The following is a 16,223-nucleotide window of genomic DNA, read 5'->3' on the forward strand; positions in this document are numbered from 1 at the left end:
CAGTGCGAAACAGCAGATAGACTTACAGCCCGTCAAAAACTCACCTGCCTGGTATACATGTACAGTCGTCCCTCTCTAATCCAGCACTTTATAAACCAGCATCCTCGATAAACCAGCACAATTTTTAGTAGTCAAAATGTCCTCTTCGTACACATTGCAGCAGTAAATCCGATTAGTTAATCCAGCACCCTCCCTAATCCAGCCGATTTCCCGTGGCACAAATGGTGCCGGATTACAGAGGGACCACTGGATATGGCACTTCTGGTCATCGCAGAGCCATGACAATTTGGCTCGGAGCCTCGGACTCGGAGTAAACACATTGTACTCTCACTGTGATAATTATGTTTGCTGGTGAATATATCAAGGAGAGAAAGTGAATGTTGAGCCCGGTCCTGTTTTCAACCCCGGGGCCCCGTCCTGTGTCTAACCATCTCCTGCCTCGAGGGCAGTACATATGCCTGACTGTAGATGTCTACACAGTGTTTGCTCAATGAAAATCCGATCCAGAGAGTCACCTTTGCACCCTGCACCGGAGAACATTCCACTGCTTGCCAGTCAGCATAGCGACCAGCGCGGCGCGTAGATCTACTAATGTTAGTACTTGACTCACACGATTGGATTTCATTGAGCTGTGCATATTATCAGCAAGACCTGAGCCTCATATCATTATCCCTGTCCCAAGGACTTTTGAAGTTTTCAACGGGACTCGGGAGTCGAGTGTGTATGCACGTGATATTACCATGAGCTTTGAGCACTTCACTTCAGCCGACGACCGTGTCACGCATGATGCCTTGACGGTCCAGACTCAAGAGTCCAAAGAGCCTCATCGATCTAGTCGGCTCAGGTCAGATGATCATATCTTTACCTAGAGTTAGACTTAGAGTGACTTGAGCTGCATAAACAACTTTTAAATTTTATAGAAAGAAGCAGCTCTCGTCCGCAACATTCTAGATCTGTATTTGATTCCAAAATTCTAGAGTTGCGCCGCGTGATGTTGCGCCCAGCAGTGCACGAAGCTGTAGACGTGATACCGGTATCTCTTTACGTGGTTGGCCTCCCAGAGCTCAGCTCAGCCGAAGGTGCTTTCCTCTCGCGCCCAAACGAAGACGTGCGGTAGTCATGACGGTGGCACGAAGCCGGAGATCTGTCGGTTCGCGCTTGTGACGGTGGATCACGTCCGGCCGTACCCGTAGGTGTGTGTGTGTGTGTGTGTGTGTGTGTGTGTGTGTGTGTGTGTGTGTGTGTGTGTGCGTGGTTCTCTGCGTAGCGAGGGTAAAAGTGGTGGGTCCGTGGATAGTCGAGGTGGCTGCCGTAGATCTACGCGCGGTGCAACGATGGAAAGGCTCAAAACCCTCACCACCGGAAACTTGTCCGTTCTGCACCTCGTCTTCATTGCAGGCATTCTCGTCACGCTCTGCGCTAAGCCTGCGACACCAAACATACCCGTGCCGAGTCTGGCAATTCTTCCAGGTCAGGTCACAGTCAGCGATGGTGCTTTCGTCAGTCTGCTATGCGTGGCCACGAACGGCGAGTTCCTCTCTGATGTCCAGTGGGAGAGTCATTTTGGTCTGCCCACTGGATCACTGGTCGCGTTTTCCGGCGAGTACCAGGAGCGAGCCAGGCTGACCAATCTCGTCTGGAGCATGGATCTCAGCGGATTCGACTATGGGTGCACAGCTAATATCAGTGCGACGCCTGCCACATTTATGAATGAGACCTTTTCAGCGTCTGCTCTAGCATCTATTACCATAGGTAAGACTAAGAGTATAGTCGAGTCATGTGTGTAGTTGTCACGTGGACTACATCAGATTTGTATTTTTGTATTTGTATTGTATTTTATCATTTTACTTGGGCATTCCCAACAGACCCTAAGGTCTTCTTACAGGGTGCCCAAGATTAATGAAATTGTTAAGCTCCTGGCGAAATGAATTGGGGATATGATTTGTGCGAAGCTAGGGATTCGGGAAGCGCATTAAAGCGGTCAGCACCAAGGAATGAAATAGATCGGTATCCAGCTTGAGCTTGCACAATGGGTAAGGAAAGGGAATAATTGACTTGGCCGCGGGTTACTCTATCTGTGTGAGCGCAGTCACGGCGAAGGGAGAACATGTCAGAGAGGAGTGAACTGCAGATATTGTGGATGCAGATCTGTATTGGCACTGGTGTTTATGTAAATAATTAGGGATGATCGGGTAGCACGGGTACCCGATCGGGTAGTGTTTCCATGGTAACGGCACAATGCATCCCTTCCCTTACACACTGGGTAGACATGCCGTGGTTGGCTATAAAAACGCTGCAATCGTCACACAAAGTGGTCATTGGCCACCCCAGCCATGTATTGCTTGTAATAAAATAAATGCGGAGTATTACATGAATGTGTACACGTGCACTGTACATGATGTCAGCTGCGACTTCGGGTTTTCGGGTACTATTCTGTACCCGTCTACCTCAAGGTCCTCACGGGTACCCGACTACTCGTGCATACCACTATAAATAATTACATCAGTGTTCATGGGAATGACGTCATTGTGCAAACTTTGTATGGCGTGGCCAACCACTGGCAACCAGTGCTTGTGATCATTGGATGCCACCCCATACACAGCCCCTCACACTGTATGATCATGCAATCGTACAAATCCAGTTTGTGTAGTCTACCGCTGCATGTTCACATTGGCACAGTCAGCCCTTGCTGGATACAGTATTGGCCGCAGAAATCTTTCCAAGATTTAGTTACTTTTCGAGCATGTTTCATGCATGTTTGGTGTGTGGATATAGAAATGGAGCAAGGAGTGCCTGCCATAAGTTTCGTATTGCTCCAATTTCACTGGTTTTCGAGCAGAATCTGTCATTTTCCAGCATTTTCCACCAAGGACTGGTCACAGTGCTCCCTTTTATAATCCGGCAGCATTTATGCTACGGAAATTCTGCTGGATTAGGGAGAGTGCTGGATTAACAAATCTGGTTAGAGCCCTGGAATCAATTCGGAAACCATTCACCCTATTCACATGGGGTGATGTGAATAGCGCGAATCGATTCATGAATCGATTCGCGGGCATAATCGAACGCACTCACTCAGACTGGCAGCTAGTGCAGTGAAGATAAGACTTCATTGTAGTACGCCCATTGTACTACAAGTAGCAACCCCGAGTCTAAGTTAGTAGACTAAAATGTCAGTGTGGTCGTGCCTTCGGCTTGGTTGTGACGTAGCACTTTCAAGTCGATCCCACCCCCGCCAACTGCTCCATCAGACCTTCTCCAACAAAACGAAATGAAAGAGACGAACGACTGCAGTTTTGGCTTTGATTCAGCCTCACTGGTTGTATTTTCAAAATGACCCACTGTATACTTTCCGCCCCCAACCACCAATCCACACTTTCTGCAGGTAAAGGAAATCGAGGAAACTATTGATTTTGCTCATCGGCCCCTATGTGTACATAGGAACACACTCAAAGTCCCTGAATATGCTCCCCGCACAAGTCCCTGAATATGCTCCCCGCACAAGTCCCTGAATATGCTCCCCGCACAAGTCCCTGAATATGCTCCCCGCACAAGTCCCTGAATATGCTCCCCGCACAAGTCCCTGAATATGCTCCCCGCACAAGTCCCTGAATATGCTCCCCGCACAAGTCCCTGAATATGCTCCCCGCACAAGTCCCTGAATATGCTCCCTGCACAAGTGCTCAGCATAGAAAATCAGGGGCTTCGGACACGGTACGGTCACTACGGTATTGACCGACGATACCTTGTGCAACACCCCAGGCACCCCGTGAATTAATAAAATGCAGTCAAACCTGTCACCAAAGACCACCGTGACTAGGGACCAGCCTGGTACTACAGACCTCTTTGCCAGGCACGGACGGTCTCACATTCATATAATGGTTTTGCGCTGCCTACCTCTAACTAAGGACACCTGGCACTAAAGACAGCTTTCTCTGGCCCGACGGAGTGGTGGTCTCTGGCCCCAAGAGGTGGTGGTCTCTGGCCCCACGGGGTGGTGGTCTCTGGCCCCCAAGGGGTGGTGGTCTCTGGCCCCAAGGGGTGGTGGTCTCTGGCCCCCAAGGGGTGGTGGTCTCTGGCCCCCAAGGGGTGGTGGTCTCTGGCCCCAAGGGGTGGTGCTCTCTGGCCCCCAAGGGGTGGTGGTCTCTGGCCCCAAGGGGTGGTGGTCTCTGGCCCCAAGGGGTGGTGGTCTCTGGCCCCAAGGGGTGGTGGTCTCTGGCCCCAAGGGGTGGTGGTCTCTGGCCCCACGGGGTGGTGGTCTCTGGCCCCCAAGGGGTGGTGGTCTCTGGCCCCAAGGGGTGGTGGTCTCTGGCCCCCAAGGGGTGGTGGTCTCTGGCCCCAAGGGGTGGTGGTCTCTGGCCCCCAAGGGGTGGTGGTCTCTGGCTCCAAGGGGTGGTGGTCTCTGGCCCCAAGGGGTGGTGGTCTCTGGCCCCAAGGGGTGGCCAGGGGCGTACGCCGCTCGCCTCCAGGAGTGGTTCCCATGCCAACTGATGAACAACCATTACACACAATTGAAGTGCTGTTTTTCGTACCCCACAGAGTTTCTGCATATTCTCCTCAGACTAGGTGAAATTGCCATCCACAAGCTGCTGGACGATGTCATTGCTACGCATTTATGATTTTAAAAGACTGAACTTTTCCCCGTTTTATGGATGTTTTGTTCAGCATGACGATTGCATGCAGTCTTGAAAGCTGCCTAAGTTTCGAATCATCTGGAGCAAACATCACACAGGGCAAGCAGAAGCCACCATTGCATGCCTGTCAAAAGACTATCCAGGGTAACTCCTCCAACAAGGATAGTTGAAAGTGGCGCTGTTTGCCATCCATCTGGACACGCACAGGAAATGAAATCCTTCGCCTGCGGTGGCGCACAATGATTGTCGATGACGGAAATCTTTTCCTTGTCCAGCAAATTTCGGGGGACTGGATTCCACTGTGGACGTCGACTTTCAGAATATCCCTTCCAACACACTCCCATGTCATTGAAGTAAGTTTTGGATGATCCAGCAGCTTCCAACAACGGTCGCTCTACAGCTTCGCCGACGATTTCTTCCTCAGCGCTGCTCGTTGCATGCATACTTCACTTGCACGTCAGGTGCGTCTGCATTCTCATCTATCGCTTGACCTTCGCCGCTAGCACTGGCTACACACTTTGCCTGCAGCTCAAAATAGCTCTGAATAGAGCGCTGGCCCTCTGGATGTCGACGCTTCATTTTTCTTTTCCACAAAGCGAAAGCATCGTCAAAACACGACCAACTTTGTCAAAACAAACTCCAAAAGAAAATTTGACTCTGAGATCGAGGAATCCGGCGATGTAACTAGACTAGAGACTTTGTTGAACCCATGATGGGTTCAGGCATGGCCCAGTTCAGTAGATCTACGCTGTGTCCCACTCCCAGCACCACTTTCACACCTGGGCTAGTCACCGTCCTCGGAGTGCTCGGACCGGCAGGCGGACTCCAGACATGCAGTTGCACTGTGAGTCTGTGAGCGCATTAATACTAGCGCTGGGACTGGATCAAAAAATTCTCTGTACCCATATCGAATTTGTTTTACTGGTTCCCGGGCATCCCGGGAACCGCCCTATGTACGCCCCTGGTGGTGGTCTCTGGCCCCAAGGGGTGGTGGTCTCTGGCCCCAAGGGGTGGTGGTCTCTGGCCCCAAGGGGTGGTGGTCTCTGGCCCCAAGGGGTGGTGGTCTCTGGCCCCAAGGGGTGGTGGTCTCTGGCCCCAAGGGGTGGTGGTCTCTGGCCCCAAGAGGTGGTGGTCTCTGGCCCCAAGGGGTGGTGGTCTCTGGCCCCAAGGGGTGGTGGTCTCTGGCCCCAAGGGGTGGTGGTCTCTGGCCCCAAGGGGTGGTGGTCTCTGGCCCCAAAGGGTGGTGGTCTCTGGCCCCAAGGGGTGGTGGTCTCTGGCCCCAAGGGGTGGTGGTCTCTGGCCCCAAGGGGTGGTGGTCTCTGGCCCCATGGGGTGGTGGTCTCTGGACCCAAGGGGTGGTGGTCTCTGGCCCCAAGGGGTGGTGGTCTCTGGCCCCAAGGGGTGGTGGTCTCTGGCCCCCAAGGGGTGGTGGTCTCTGGCCCCAAGGGGTGGTGGTCTCTGGATCCAAGGGGTGGTGGTCTCTGGCCCCAAGGGGTGGTGGTCTCTGGCCCCAAGGGGTGGTGGTCTCTGGCCCCAAGGGGTGGTGGTCTCTGGCCCCAAGGGGGGGTGGTCTCTGGCCCCAAGGGGTGGTGGTCTCTGGCCCCAAGGGGTGGTGGTCTCTGGCCCCAAGGGGTGGTGGTCTCTGGCCCCAAGGGGTGGTGGTCTCTGGCCCCAAGGGGTGGTGGTCTCTGGCCCCAAGGGGTGGTGGTCTCTGGCCCCAAGGGGTGGTGGTCTCTGGCCCCAAGGGGTGGTGGTCTCTGGCCCCAAGGGGTGGTGGTCTCTGGCCCCAAGGGGTGGTGGTCTCTGGCCCCGATGGGTGGTGGTCTCTGGCCCCAAGGGGTGGTGGTCTCTGGCCCCAAGGGGTGGTGGTCTCTGGCCCCAAGGGGTGGTGGTCTCTGGTCCCAAGGGGTGGTGGTCTCTGGCCCCAAGGGGTGGTGGTCTCTGGCCCCAAGGGGTGGTGGTCTCTGGCCCCAAGGGGTGGTGGTCTCTGGCCCCAAGGGGTGGTGGTCTCTGGCCCCAAGTTGTGGTGGTCTCTGGCCCCAAGGGGTGGTGGTCTCTGGCCCCAAGGGGTGGTGGTCTCTGGCCCCAAGGGGTGGTGGTCTCTGGCCCCAAGGGGTGGTGGTCTCTGGCCCCAAGGGGTGGTGGTCTCTGGCCCCAAGGGGTGGTGGTCTCTGGCCCCAAGGGGTGGTGGTCTGTGGCCCCAAGGGGTGGTGGTCTGTGGCCCCAAGGGGTGGTGGTCTGTGGCCCCAAGGGGTGGTGGTCTCTGGCCCCAAGGGGTGGTGGTCTCTGGCCCCAAGGGGTGGTGGTCTCTGGCCCCAAGGGGTGGTGGTCTCTGGCCCCAAGGGGTGGTGGTCTCTGGCCCCAAGGGGTGGTGGTCTCTGGCCCCAAGGGGTGGTGGTCTCTGGCCCCAAGGGGTGGTGGTCTCTGGCCCCAAGGGGTGGTGGTCTCTGGCTCCAAGGGGTGGTGGTCTCTGGACCCAAGGGGTGGTGGTCTCTGGCCCCAAGGGGTGGTGGTCTCTGGCCCCAAGGGGTGGTGGTCTCTAGCCCCAAGGGGTGGTGGTCTCTGGCCCCAAGGGGTGGTGGTCTCTGGACCCAAGGGGTGGTGGTCTCTGGACCCAAGGGGTGGTGGTCTCTGGACCCAAGGGGTGGTGGTCTCTGGCCCCAAGGGGTGGTGGTCTCTGGCCCCAAGGGGTGGTGGTCTCTGGACCCAAGGGGTGGTGGTCTCTGGACCCAAGGGGTGGTGGTCTCTGGCCCCAAGGGGTGGTGGTCTCTGGCCCCAAGGGGTGGTGGTCTCTGGCCCCAAGGGGTGGTGGTCTCTGGCCCCAAGGGGTGGTGGTCTCTGGACCCAAGGGGTGGTGGTCTCTGGACCCAGGGGGTGGTGGTCTCTGGCCCCAACGGGTGGTGGTCTCTGGCCCCAAGGGGTGGTGGTCTCTGGCCCCAAGGGGTGGTGGTCTCTGGCCCCAAGGGGTGGTGGTCTCTGGCCCCAAGGGGTGGTGGTCTCTGGCCCCAAGGGGTGGTGGTCTCTGGCCCCAAGGGGTGGTGGTCTCTGGCCCCGAGGGGTGGTGGTCTCTGGCCCCAAGGGGTGGTGGTCTCTGGACCCAAGGGGTGGTGGTCTCTGGCCCCAAGGGGTGGTGGTCTCTGGACCCAAGGGGTGGTGGTCTCTGACCCCAAGGGGTGGTGGTCTCTGGCCCCAAGGGGTGGTGGTCTCTGGCCCCAAGGGGTGGTGGTCTCTGGCCCCAAGGGGTGGTGGTCTCTGGCCCCAAGGGGTGGTGGTCTCTGGCCCCAAGGGGTGGTGGTCTCTGGCCCCAAGGGGTGGTGGTCTCTGGCCCCAAGGGGTGGTGGTCTCTGGCCCCAAGGGGTGGTGGTCTCTGGCCCCAAGGGGTGGTGGTCTCTGGCCCCAAGGGGTGGTGGTCTCTGGCCCCAAGGGGTGGTGGTCTCTGGCCCCAAGGGGTGGTGGTCTCTGGCCCCAAGGGGTGGTGCTCTCTGGCCCCCAAGGGGTGGTGGTCTCTGGCCCCAAGGGGTGGTGGTCTCTGGCCTCAAGGGGTGGTGGTCTCTGGCCCCAAGGGGTGGTGGTCTCTGGCCCCAAGGGGTGGTGGTCTCTGGCCCCAAGGGGTGGTGGTCTCTGGCCCCAAGGGGTGGTGGTCTCTGGCCCCAAGGGGTGGTGGTCTCTGGCCCCAAGGGGTGGTGGTCTCTGGCCCCAAGGGGTGGTGGTCCCTGGCCCCAAGGGGTGGTGGTCTCTGGCCCCAAGGGGTGGTGGTCTCTGGCCCCAAGGGGTGGTGGTCTCTGGACCCAAGGGGTGGTGGTCTCTGGACCCAAGGGGTGGTGGTCTCTGGACCCAAGGGGTGGTGGTCTCTGGCCCCAAGGGGTGGTGGTCTCTGGACCCAAGGGGTGGTGGTCTCTGGACCCAAGGGGTGGTGGTCTCTGGCCCCAAGGGGTGGTGGTCTCTGGCCCCAAGGGGTGGTGGTCTCTGGCCCCAAGGGGTGGTGGTCTCTGGCGTAAGGGGTGGTGGTCTCTGGACCCAAGGGGTGGTGGTCTCTGGCCCCAAGGGGTGGTGGTCTCTGGCCCCAAGGGGTGGTGGTCTCTGGCCCCAAGGGGTGGTGGTCTCTGGCCCCAAGGGGTGGTGGTCTCTGGCCCCAAGGGGTGGTGGTCTCTGGCCCCAAGGGGTGGTGGTCTCTGGCCCCAAGGGGTGGTGGTCTCTGGCCCCAAGGGGTGGTGGTCTCTGGCCCCAAGGGGTGGTGGTCTCTGGCCCCAAGGGGTGGTGGTCTCTGGCCCCAAGGGGTGGTGGTCCCTGGCCCCAAGGGGTGGTGGTCTCTGGCCCCAAGGGGTGGTGGTCTCTGGCCCCAAGGGGTGGTGGTCTCTGGCCCCAAGGGGTGGTGGTCTCTGGCCCCAAGGGGTGGTGGTCGTTAGCCACAGGTGGTACTGTACACTGATTTGGGCATAATTCCCAAAACGTTCAGCTCAGCCGCCCCTCTCCAGCGAGTAAGTTGTACTTCAGATGGCTGACTGCACCACACTAAGATACCTTCTGACACCCCTGAGGTAAAAAAATGCGGAGGCTAGCTGTTTGCTCAGTCTCCGGCTAGCTGTTTGCTCAGTCTCCGGCTAGCTGTTTGCTCAGTCTCCGGCTAGCTGTATGCTCAGTCTACTATGATACATTCTTGATCTTATCTTTTCTTTTCTTTTTTTCTTTTCTCTTTAAATAAAAATGTTTCACTGCCAGAAGTCGTCTTCATATAAGGTGGCAGATATGCCTGTTTGTTGTACGACTTTAAATACATCAAACCAACCAACCAAAGTAAGGTACAGAGAACAGCTGGTAACCGTGGAAGGCCGCTTTCATTTCTTTGTGCTTGCAGATGAGAATGAGTGTCTTCGACCTGGTGGTTTCTGCACATCACCCAAGGCTCAGTGCCAGGACGTGTTAGGCGGTGCGGAGTGCAACTGCTTGCCAGGGTACAACAGTAGTGGCAGCGGTGGTGGTGGTGGTGGTGGTGGTGGTGGTGGTGGTGTGGAATGCGTGAATACAGACGAATGTGCACAGGGCCTTCACAACTGCACAGCGGAGCAAGCATGCACGGACACCAGCGGCTTCTTCGCGTGCCCGTGTCGAGACGTCGGCTATCAGGGCTTGCTGTGCACCGACGATATAGACGAGTGCTCCACGGGCAGCCACGGCTGTGCACCGCCGAGCGCCGTCTGTGCCAACACGGACGGCTCGTACGTGTGTGCGTGTGCACGCGGGTACACTGGAAATGCTGCCGGCGGTGATGGCCGCCTCTGCGAAGATGTGGACGAGTGTGAGCTGATGATGGGCGGCAGCAGCGCGAGCACCTGCAACACGAGCGAGGCGCGCGAGTGCCGTAACACCAACGGCAGCTTCGAGTGCGTGTGCGCGGCGGGATTCCGCGAGGACGCCGTGCGTGAGTGTGTGGACATTGACGAGTGTGCGGGCACGACAACGCACGACTGTCGGCGCAGTCACAAGCGCCAGTGCGTGAACACGGTGGGCAGTTTCCAGTGTGTGTGCATGCACGGCTATGCAAGCAATGGTACCACGGTATGCCAGGACATTGCAGAGTGCGCGTTGGGCTTGCATAACTGCTCCTTGAGCGGAGGCGAGTGTCTCGAGACCATGCCCGGCGGCTTTGACTGCACATGCTCGGCTGGGTATACGGGTAGCGGAGTTCTATGCTTGGATGTCGACGAGTGTTCGGCCGATCCCTGCATCTCCAGAGCCACGTGTGTGAATCACGTTGGCGGCTTCACCTGCCAGTGTAGCGTAACCAAGGAGGGTGATGGGTGCTATCACAACTCGGCATGCAGCCAACTCCAGCCGTTCTGCCACCGCAGTGCTGCATGCGACATCACCGATGGCCAGTTCACGTGCAACTGCCAGTCGGGATTCTCCGGCAACGGTACGCACTGCGCGAGCTGCTCCGCGCACCCGTTGGCGTGCGATCCGAAAGCGCATTGCACGTTTGTGAGCGAGTCGAACGTACGCTGCGAGTGCGGAGTCCAGTATCGACTGGTCAACAATACCTGCCAGAGGCGGAGCTGTCTCGACAGTGGCAATGGCAGCGCGCCCGTCAGGTGCGGCGACGTCCAATCACAGTGCATTCGTCACGGCAACGGGGAGCTTTGCGAGTGCCGGGCAACCATGGTCGGCGACGGTAGCGTGTGCACCGTGTGCTCTACCTCCATGCTGTGTAGCGCACACGCACAGTGCCATGCCGATGGCAGCATGCCATGCTGTGTGTGCCCTCCCGGTCTTACAGGTGACGGTTTTATTTGCTCGGATATCGACGAATGCTCCGATGCCACGCTGCATAACTGTTCGCAGAAGGCACTTTGCGTAAACACATTCTCAGCCTTCACCTGCCTCTGCTTGCCACCATACACAAGTGATGGCTTCAACTGTATGCCTATACCAACAGCTACTATGACCACCACTGTTAAAGTCTCCTGCAGCAATAGCCCCGATGATGTGGACACCAGTGCTCAGGGTGGATGTGAGGAAGTGGACAATACCTCTAACGACCCTACCGTCATCATTGCAGCCAGCGCTGGCGTTGGTATGATCCTGGTGTTGCTGTTACTGGTGTGCTGCTGTAGAGTGCGACGTGGTCGACACCGCCGAGGAAGTGTTCAAATACACAAGACCAGACCACACCCGTCTTCCACGTCATCTGCTCTAACGACCGATACGTGCATTCCTGACAGCGTTGTGGGCAGCGTGATAGATACGTCGTTCGGCATCGCCGCTGGGGGCAGTAAACCACTTGCACCCGGTCACGTGTACGCTAGATCAGTGTACGACGACAATGATGATGATGATGATGATGATGATGTAATCATAGCCAACAAGTCTGTATCATCTGCCCTTGGAGTAGGGGTTAGTACGACTGGTGATGATGTCATCAGTGGCAGTCTTCAGCCATTGGCTGGCATGAACTCTGGCGATGCAGCTCTGTATGATCAAGCAGTTGACGTGCGACGTCGATCAATAGAATACCTTCAGACAGCTGTGGATGGTCAGGTGGATTACATTGAGCCAAATGTTGACAACGATAGTTCCGACTATCTGCAGCCGGTGTCGGATTTCCTGCAGTCCAAACCTACAGGACCGAGTACTACCTACCTGGAGATTATTGGTCCGTCAACGGCTGAGCATGATAAGTCCACCACAAGCAGTGTAGTGGACTATGAGGATGCCACTGATGTACCTCAAGGCACCATGCGTAATTGTGCCGAGGGCGATTCCGACCTCCCCGCACATGCAGCTCCAGCTTTGCAGCACAGCCATGGAAGCAAAACCATCCGCTCCGATGTCGACACCGGCCACAGGTATGAATCTCTCGACTCGCTGCGGACCAGAGAAAGCGAGACAGTTGATGTGGCAATGATGCCGGCTGTATCCACACCCAGACCAGCATTACGGACGCGTGCTCCAACTGCTGATGGCATCACTGAGATCAACGTCGCTTCTCCACCAGTGCCACTCTCACCACGGCCACTGCCCCCACCACCACCGCCGCCGTCTGAAGAAATCGACATGACCGCAAATGTGGCCTACACCATTGACATGCCGCTGCCCCCAACACTGCCTTCGGTAGTTCCGCGACAGCCGGCGATGTATCTGGAAGTTTCGGACGGCGCGCATGCATACGACTATGCGTACACACACGCCAGACGCCAGTCTGCGGATAACACAGCTAGCCAAATCGACACACTGGCGTCTAACCAATATTTGTCCATCGATACATTCTCATGAACCGTCCACTGATCACTGTGTAAAAACTTTCTTGGATGCTAGTACGAAGTACCTGTCAACTATTCATTTGGATCGAGTATTGTGTTTTGAAATCTTCCTTTTAATTTTGGGCAGATAAGCCAGAGGCATTTTTGAGATACTATCGCATGTTGGCTTCTTTCTCACTTTACCACCCTACTGATTGCAGACCCTCTCCCCCCACCCCAGCCAGTGAAGATTTCATCATCCCGATGAAAGAACGCTATTCCAGTTCTCGTGTGCAGAACACATTTACAATATTGTGGGTCGAGAATACTTTTGATGAGCTGTTTTGAAAGCAGTTCTTGGATACATAAAGAGGAGTCGTGTGAGAAAAAAATTCACCGAAAAACAAATACAGAGATTTTCGCCATGAGAGAATGTGCACGGGTGTTTATTTTTGGGAGTATTAAAAGGAGCTATTGAATTTTTTTTTAAATGCACGTCCGCGTTACCACTGGCCATGCGTTGAGAAACACAACCAGCTTAGGAAGTTTCGCTTGTGCCAGGCCACCACCATGCCTGTAATACCAGGGTGGCAGATGCAGTACCTAACGGCGAGGGTGAGGTGGTAACTCTCACAAACAATGCCCGACAAAGGGGCGAACCTCGTTAGCTGCATCCATGTTACCCTCACTCCGAGTAGTGAGAAGTATAGATGGATGAAAGGCAAAGAGACACCTGAGCCACTTGAGATTGGTTCCCTCTATCCTGTCCTGGAGTTCAGCAATCATTGAATGACAATGTACACGATGTATGCTACATAGCAGGCTGATTTGGTGAACTACGGACCATGGTACTCTGCACAATTGCCATGCGGCCGAATACCGTGGTCGTCAGTCACTCACTGTAAAGTTATTATTACATGTATCACGACAGCCCTGGCGGAATGTGCCTTGGGTCGGGATGTAACGTCACATACTAACTACATTATGATCCTTGAAGTCAGCTCAGGAATCTTATCTATAGATCAGACTCCAGTAGAGAACAAAGCTGGACTCCGCCATCAGAGAGATTTTGCAGGTACAGCGTAGGATAGGGCTGAAACCAGCACAACTGGAAGCTGAAGGAAGCTGAAGGAAAATAGAATTCTGGGTTCGACTCCCCCCGCATGGTGAATTTACCGTCCTCCGAAGCCTAGACTCTAGAGGTACCTAGAGCTCGAAATGCAGCCCAGACTATGCTGTTTCCACAGTGACCATGGTGACACTGGCTAACTAAATAATTATTATTACTAGGCGACAATCATCATGCTCTACTACCTGTACCAGAAAATGCATGACGGGAAGCGTTTTCAATACCGGTACTTGAATTGTTTTATCGACGTCACCACCTACACCCCCCCCCCCCCCACACACACACACGGACAGTACGTATAGGCATATAACGAACGGTCTTTTCCTGTTAGCTCTGTTTGTCCAATACATGAGATATAACGTCTTTCTTGTTGTTTTTCCTTCTCCATGTAGCTGCTTCCAGCATGGCAAACGACAGTACCATGGCCTTTTCAGATTTTCATTGTACCTATTTGTAGTACCTCCCGGGATCAGTATTTTCCACTTGAAATAACATCCACCCCAATGCCTCATTCTTAGCATTCTTTTATTCGCTTCCATGTAATTGGGCTTATTGCCCGTTTGGTATCGCGAATTCAAATAAAAAACAACAAAAACCTGACACAACCTACTCATAAGAGGGGAGGGGGGGGGGGTGGAGAGAAGTAGCAGGATACTGGTTTACGTGTATATACCCACAACGCAGGACAACACAACAATGGGAAGAGTAGGAGCTCCCAGAAGTAGCTAATTTGGTGGTGAGGCAAGCCACAACGCTGATCTGTGGTCTCTGGCGGTACCGCGAGGTGTCGCACCATGACTGAGAGTTTATAGGAAGACGAGAAAAGACAAAATGGAAAGAGAATTACTGTGAAAAGAGAGAAGACAGAATGGAGCTAGTGGGGGCTAATATTGTGAAAGGTGAGGATGGGAGTGCAAAAGATGTAGGGATGATCAGCCGCGGTGGAGGGCAGGCAGGAACACATAAATGGTAGTACTGTAGGCGAGCATCATGGATCTTGATATTGGTCCACGAGAGAGGCAGAGAGGCAGAGAGAGAGAGAGGCAGAGAGGCAGAGAGAGAGAGAGAGAGAGAGAGAGAGAGAGAGAGAGAGAGAGAGAGAGAGAGAGAGGCAGAGAGAGAGAGAGAGAGAGAGAGAGAGAGAGAGAGAGAGAGAGAGAGAGAGAGAGAGAGAGAGAGAGAGAGAGAGAGAGAGAGAGAGAGAGAGAGAGAGAGAGAGAGAGAGAGAGAGAGAGAGAGAGAGAGAGAGAGAAGAGAGAGAGGGAGAGAGAGAGAGAGAGAGAGAGAGAGAGAGAGAGAGAGAGAGAGAGAGAGAGAGAGAGAGAGAGAGAGAGAGAGAGAGAGAGAGAGAGAGAGAGAGAGAGAGAGGAGAGAGAGAGAGAGAGAGAGAGAGAGAGAGAGAGAGAGAGAGAGAGAGAGAGAGAGAGAGAGAGAGAGAGAGAGAGATAAGAGAGAGAGAGAGTCAGTGGCCCGAAGCCTATGGCTAGATAGTGGTGCAGATTTGAGTTAAAAGCTTGGAGGCTCTGGAGGGATGGCGGTTTGGTGAATAGTTAAGCCGGGAGAGTGTTCGAGGTGCCAATGATGCTGAGGGGAGGGTGTTAGCACTTGAATTATTTTGGTATGCGTGACCAGCGGTTTGTCGATATTGCCTGCGAGTAACGGGCTCAAAAGCGGCACTGAGGCGAGGAGGAATCATGGCTGTAGAGGGTAACATGTACAATTGTAGAGGGGGGGGGGGCATCCTCATCCAATGACACTCGTAGTGCACTGGTGGCCCTTGGCCGGACATTGTCGGTTTCTCTTGACCAGCACTCCTGACGGGCTAGAGATGCTGGGACACACTGCAGCTTTTAACACATGGACAGCACTTTCAAGACGACAATATTATTACAGTGCTGTACCACAACAACAGCACTCAGTCACTTCATGTAATAGAGTTCGGACGTGCAACCATCACTTGCCTAATTGCATGCCAATAACTCTACATGATGATGTTCCAACGTTGGCACCAGCTGCCTCTTAGACATGAATTAGACGAAGTACTTATTACAAATGGCACCAGCCCGTTTTGCTGAAAAGAAAAACAAATCCTGCTTGCCCTGTTGTGCTCTTCCAGACAACGGATCGTGCTTCAGCAGTCACGGTTTCTTTCCCCACCATCCCTCCCTATCCAACTTTAATAATATTCCCAAAAAAAATTCGACGGGTTCGCGTAACGGGCAGGTCAAGAACAAGGAGTCGTACAACTCCCTGGTCAAGAACCACCTTTCCGCTTCCGTGGGACGCCACCACCCCATGATCAGGCGTCAGATGCGGCTCCTAAACGGTGGGGGAGGATAGATCAGATCCACCAACCAGAGGCCAAGGCCTAAATCCCATTTGCCACATCCATGTTTTACTCATGCCAGGCCACGAGCTCCCAATTAACTGTGGGTCGCAGTGACTGTGGGAAAAATCCTTCCGCTTCCAAGCAGGACTTGAACCTGGTACCTCTCGTTTCTCAATCATGGACTTATTCACACCATCATTATAATTATCGTACCCACTAATAGGGTCCACTCTCACAACTGGTGTTATTTAGCTATTTGCTGCGGCTCTGCCTTGTGCTATATTAAGTCCATTTAGCATTGCAGCTCTACGTTGAGCTAACAGAAGCTCTACTTTGAGCTAACAGCAGCTCTACTTTGAGCTAACAGCAGCTCTACCTTGAGCTAACAGCAGCTCTAC

The 16,223-nt window shown here is 54.9% G+C and overlaps 1 protein-coding gene across 1 annotated transcript; it reads left to right on the plus strand.

Annotated features, from left to right (window-relative positions):
• The first annotated feature begins 896 nt into the window (after nucleotides 1–896).
• Nucleotides 897–12,645, plus strand: LOC135819243 (uncharacterized). Its single transcript, XM_065332414.1, has 2 exons — nucleotides 897–1,752; nucleotides 9,487–12,645. Exons 1-2 carry the CDS (start codon nucleotides 1,335–1,337, stop codon nucleotides 12,399–12,401), a joined length of 3,333 nt encoding a protein of 1,110 aa, XP_065188486.1. The 5' UTR covers nucleotides 897–1,334; the 3' UTR covers nucleotides 12,402–12,645.
• Nucleotides 12,646–16,223: the final 3,578 nt, after the last annotated feature.

The sequence above is a fragment of the Sycon ciliatum genome, chromosome 6 (genome assembly GCF_964019385.1).
Source record: "Sycon ciliatum chromosome 6, ocSycCili1.1, whole genome shotgun sequence".
NCBI classification, from domain to species: Eukaryota; Metazoa; Porifera; class Calcarea; order Leucosolenida; family Sycettidae; genus Sycon; species Sycon ciliatum.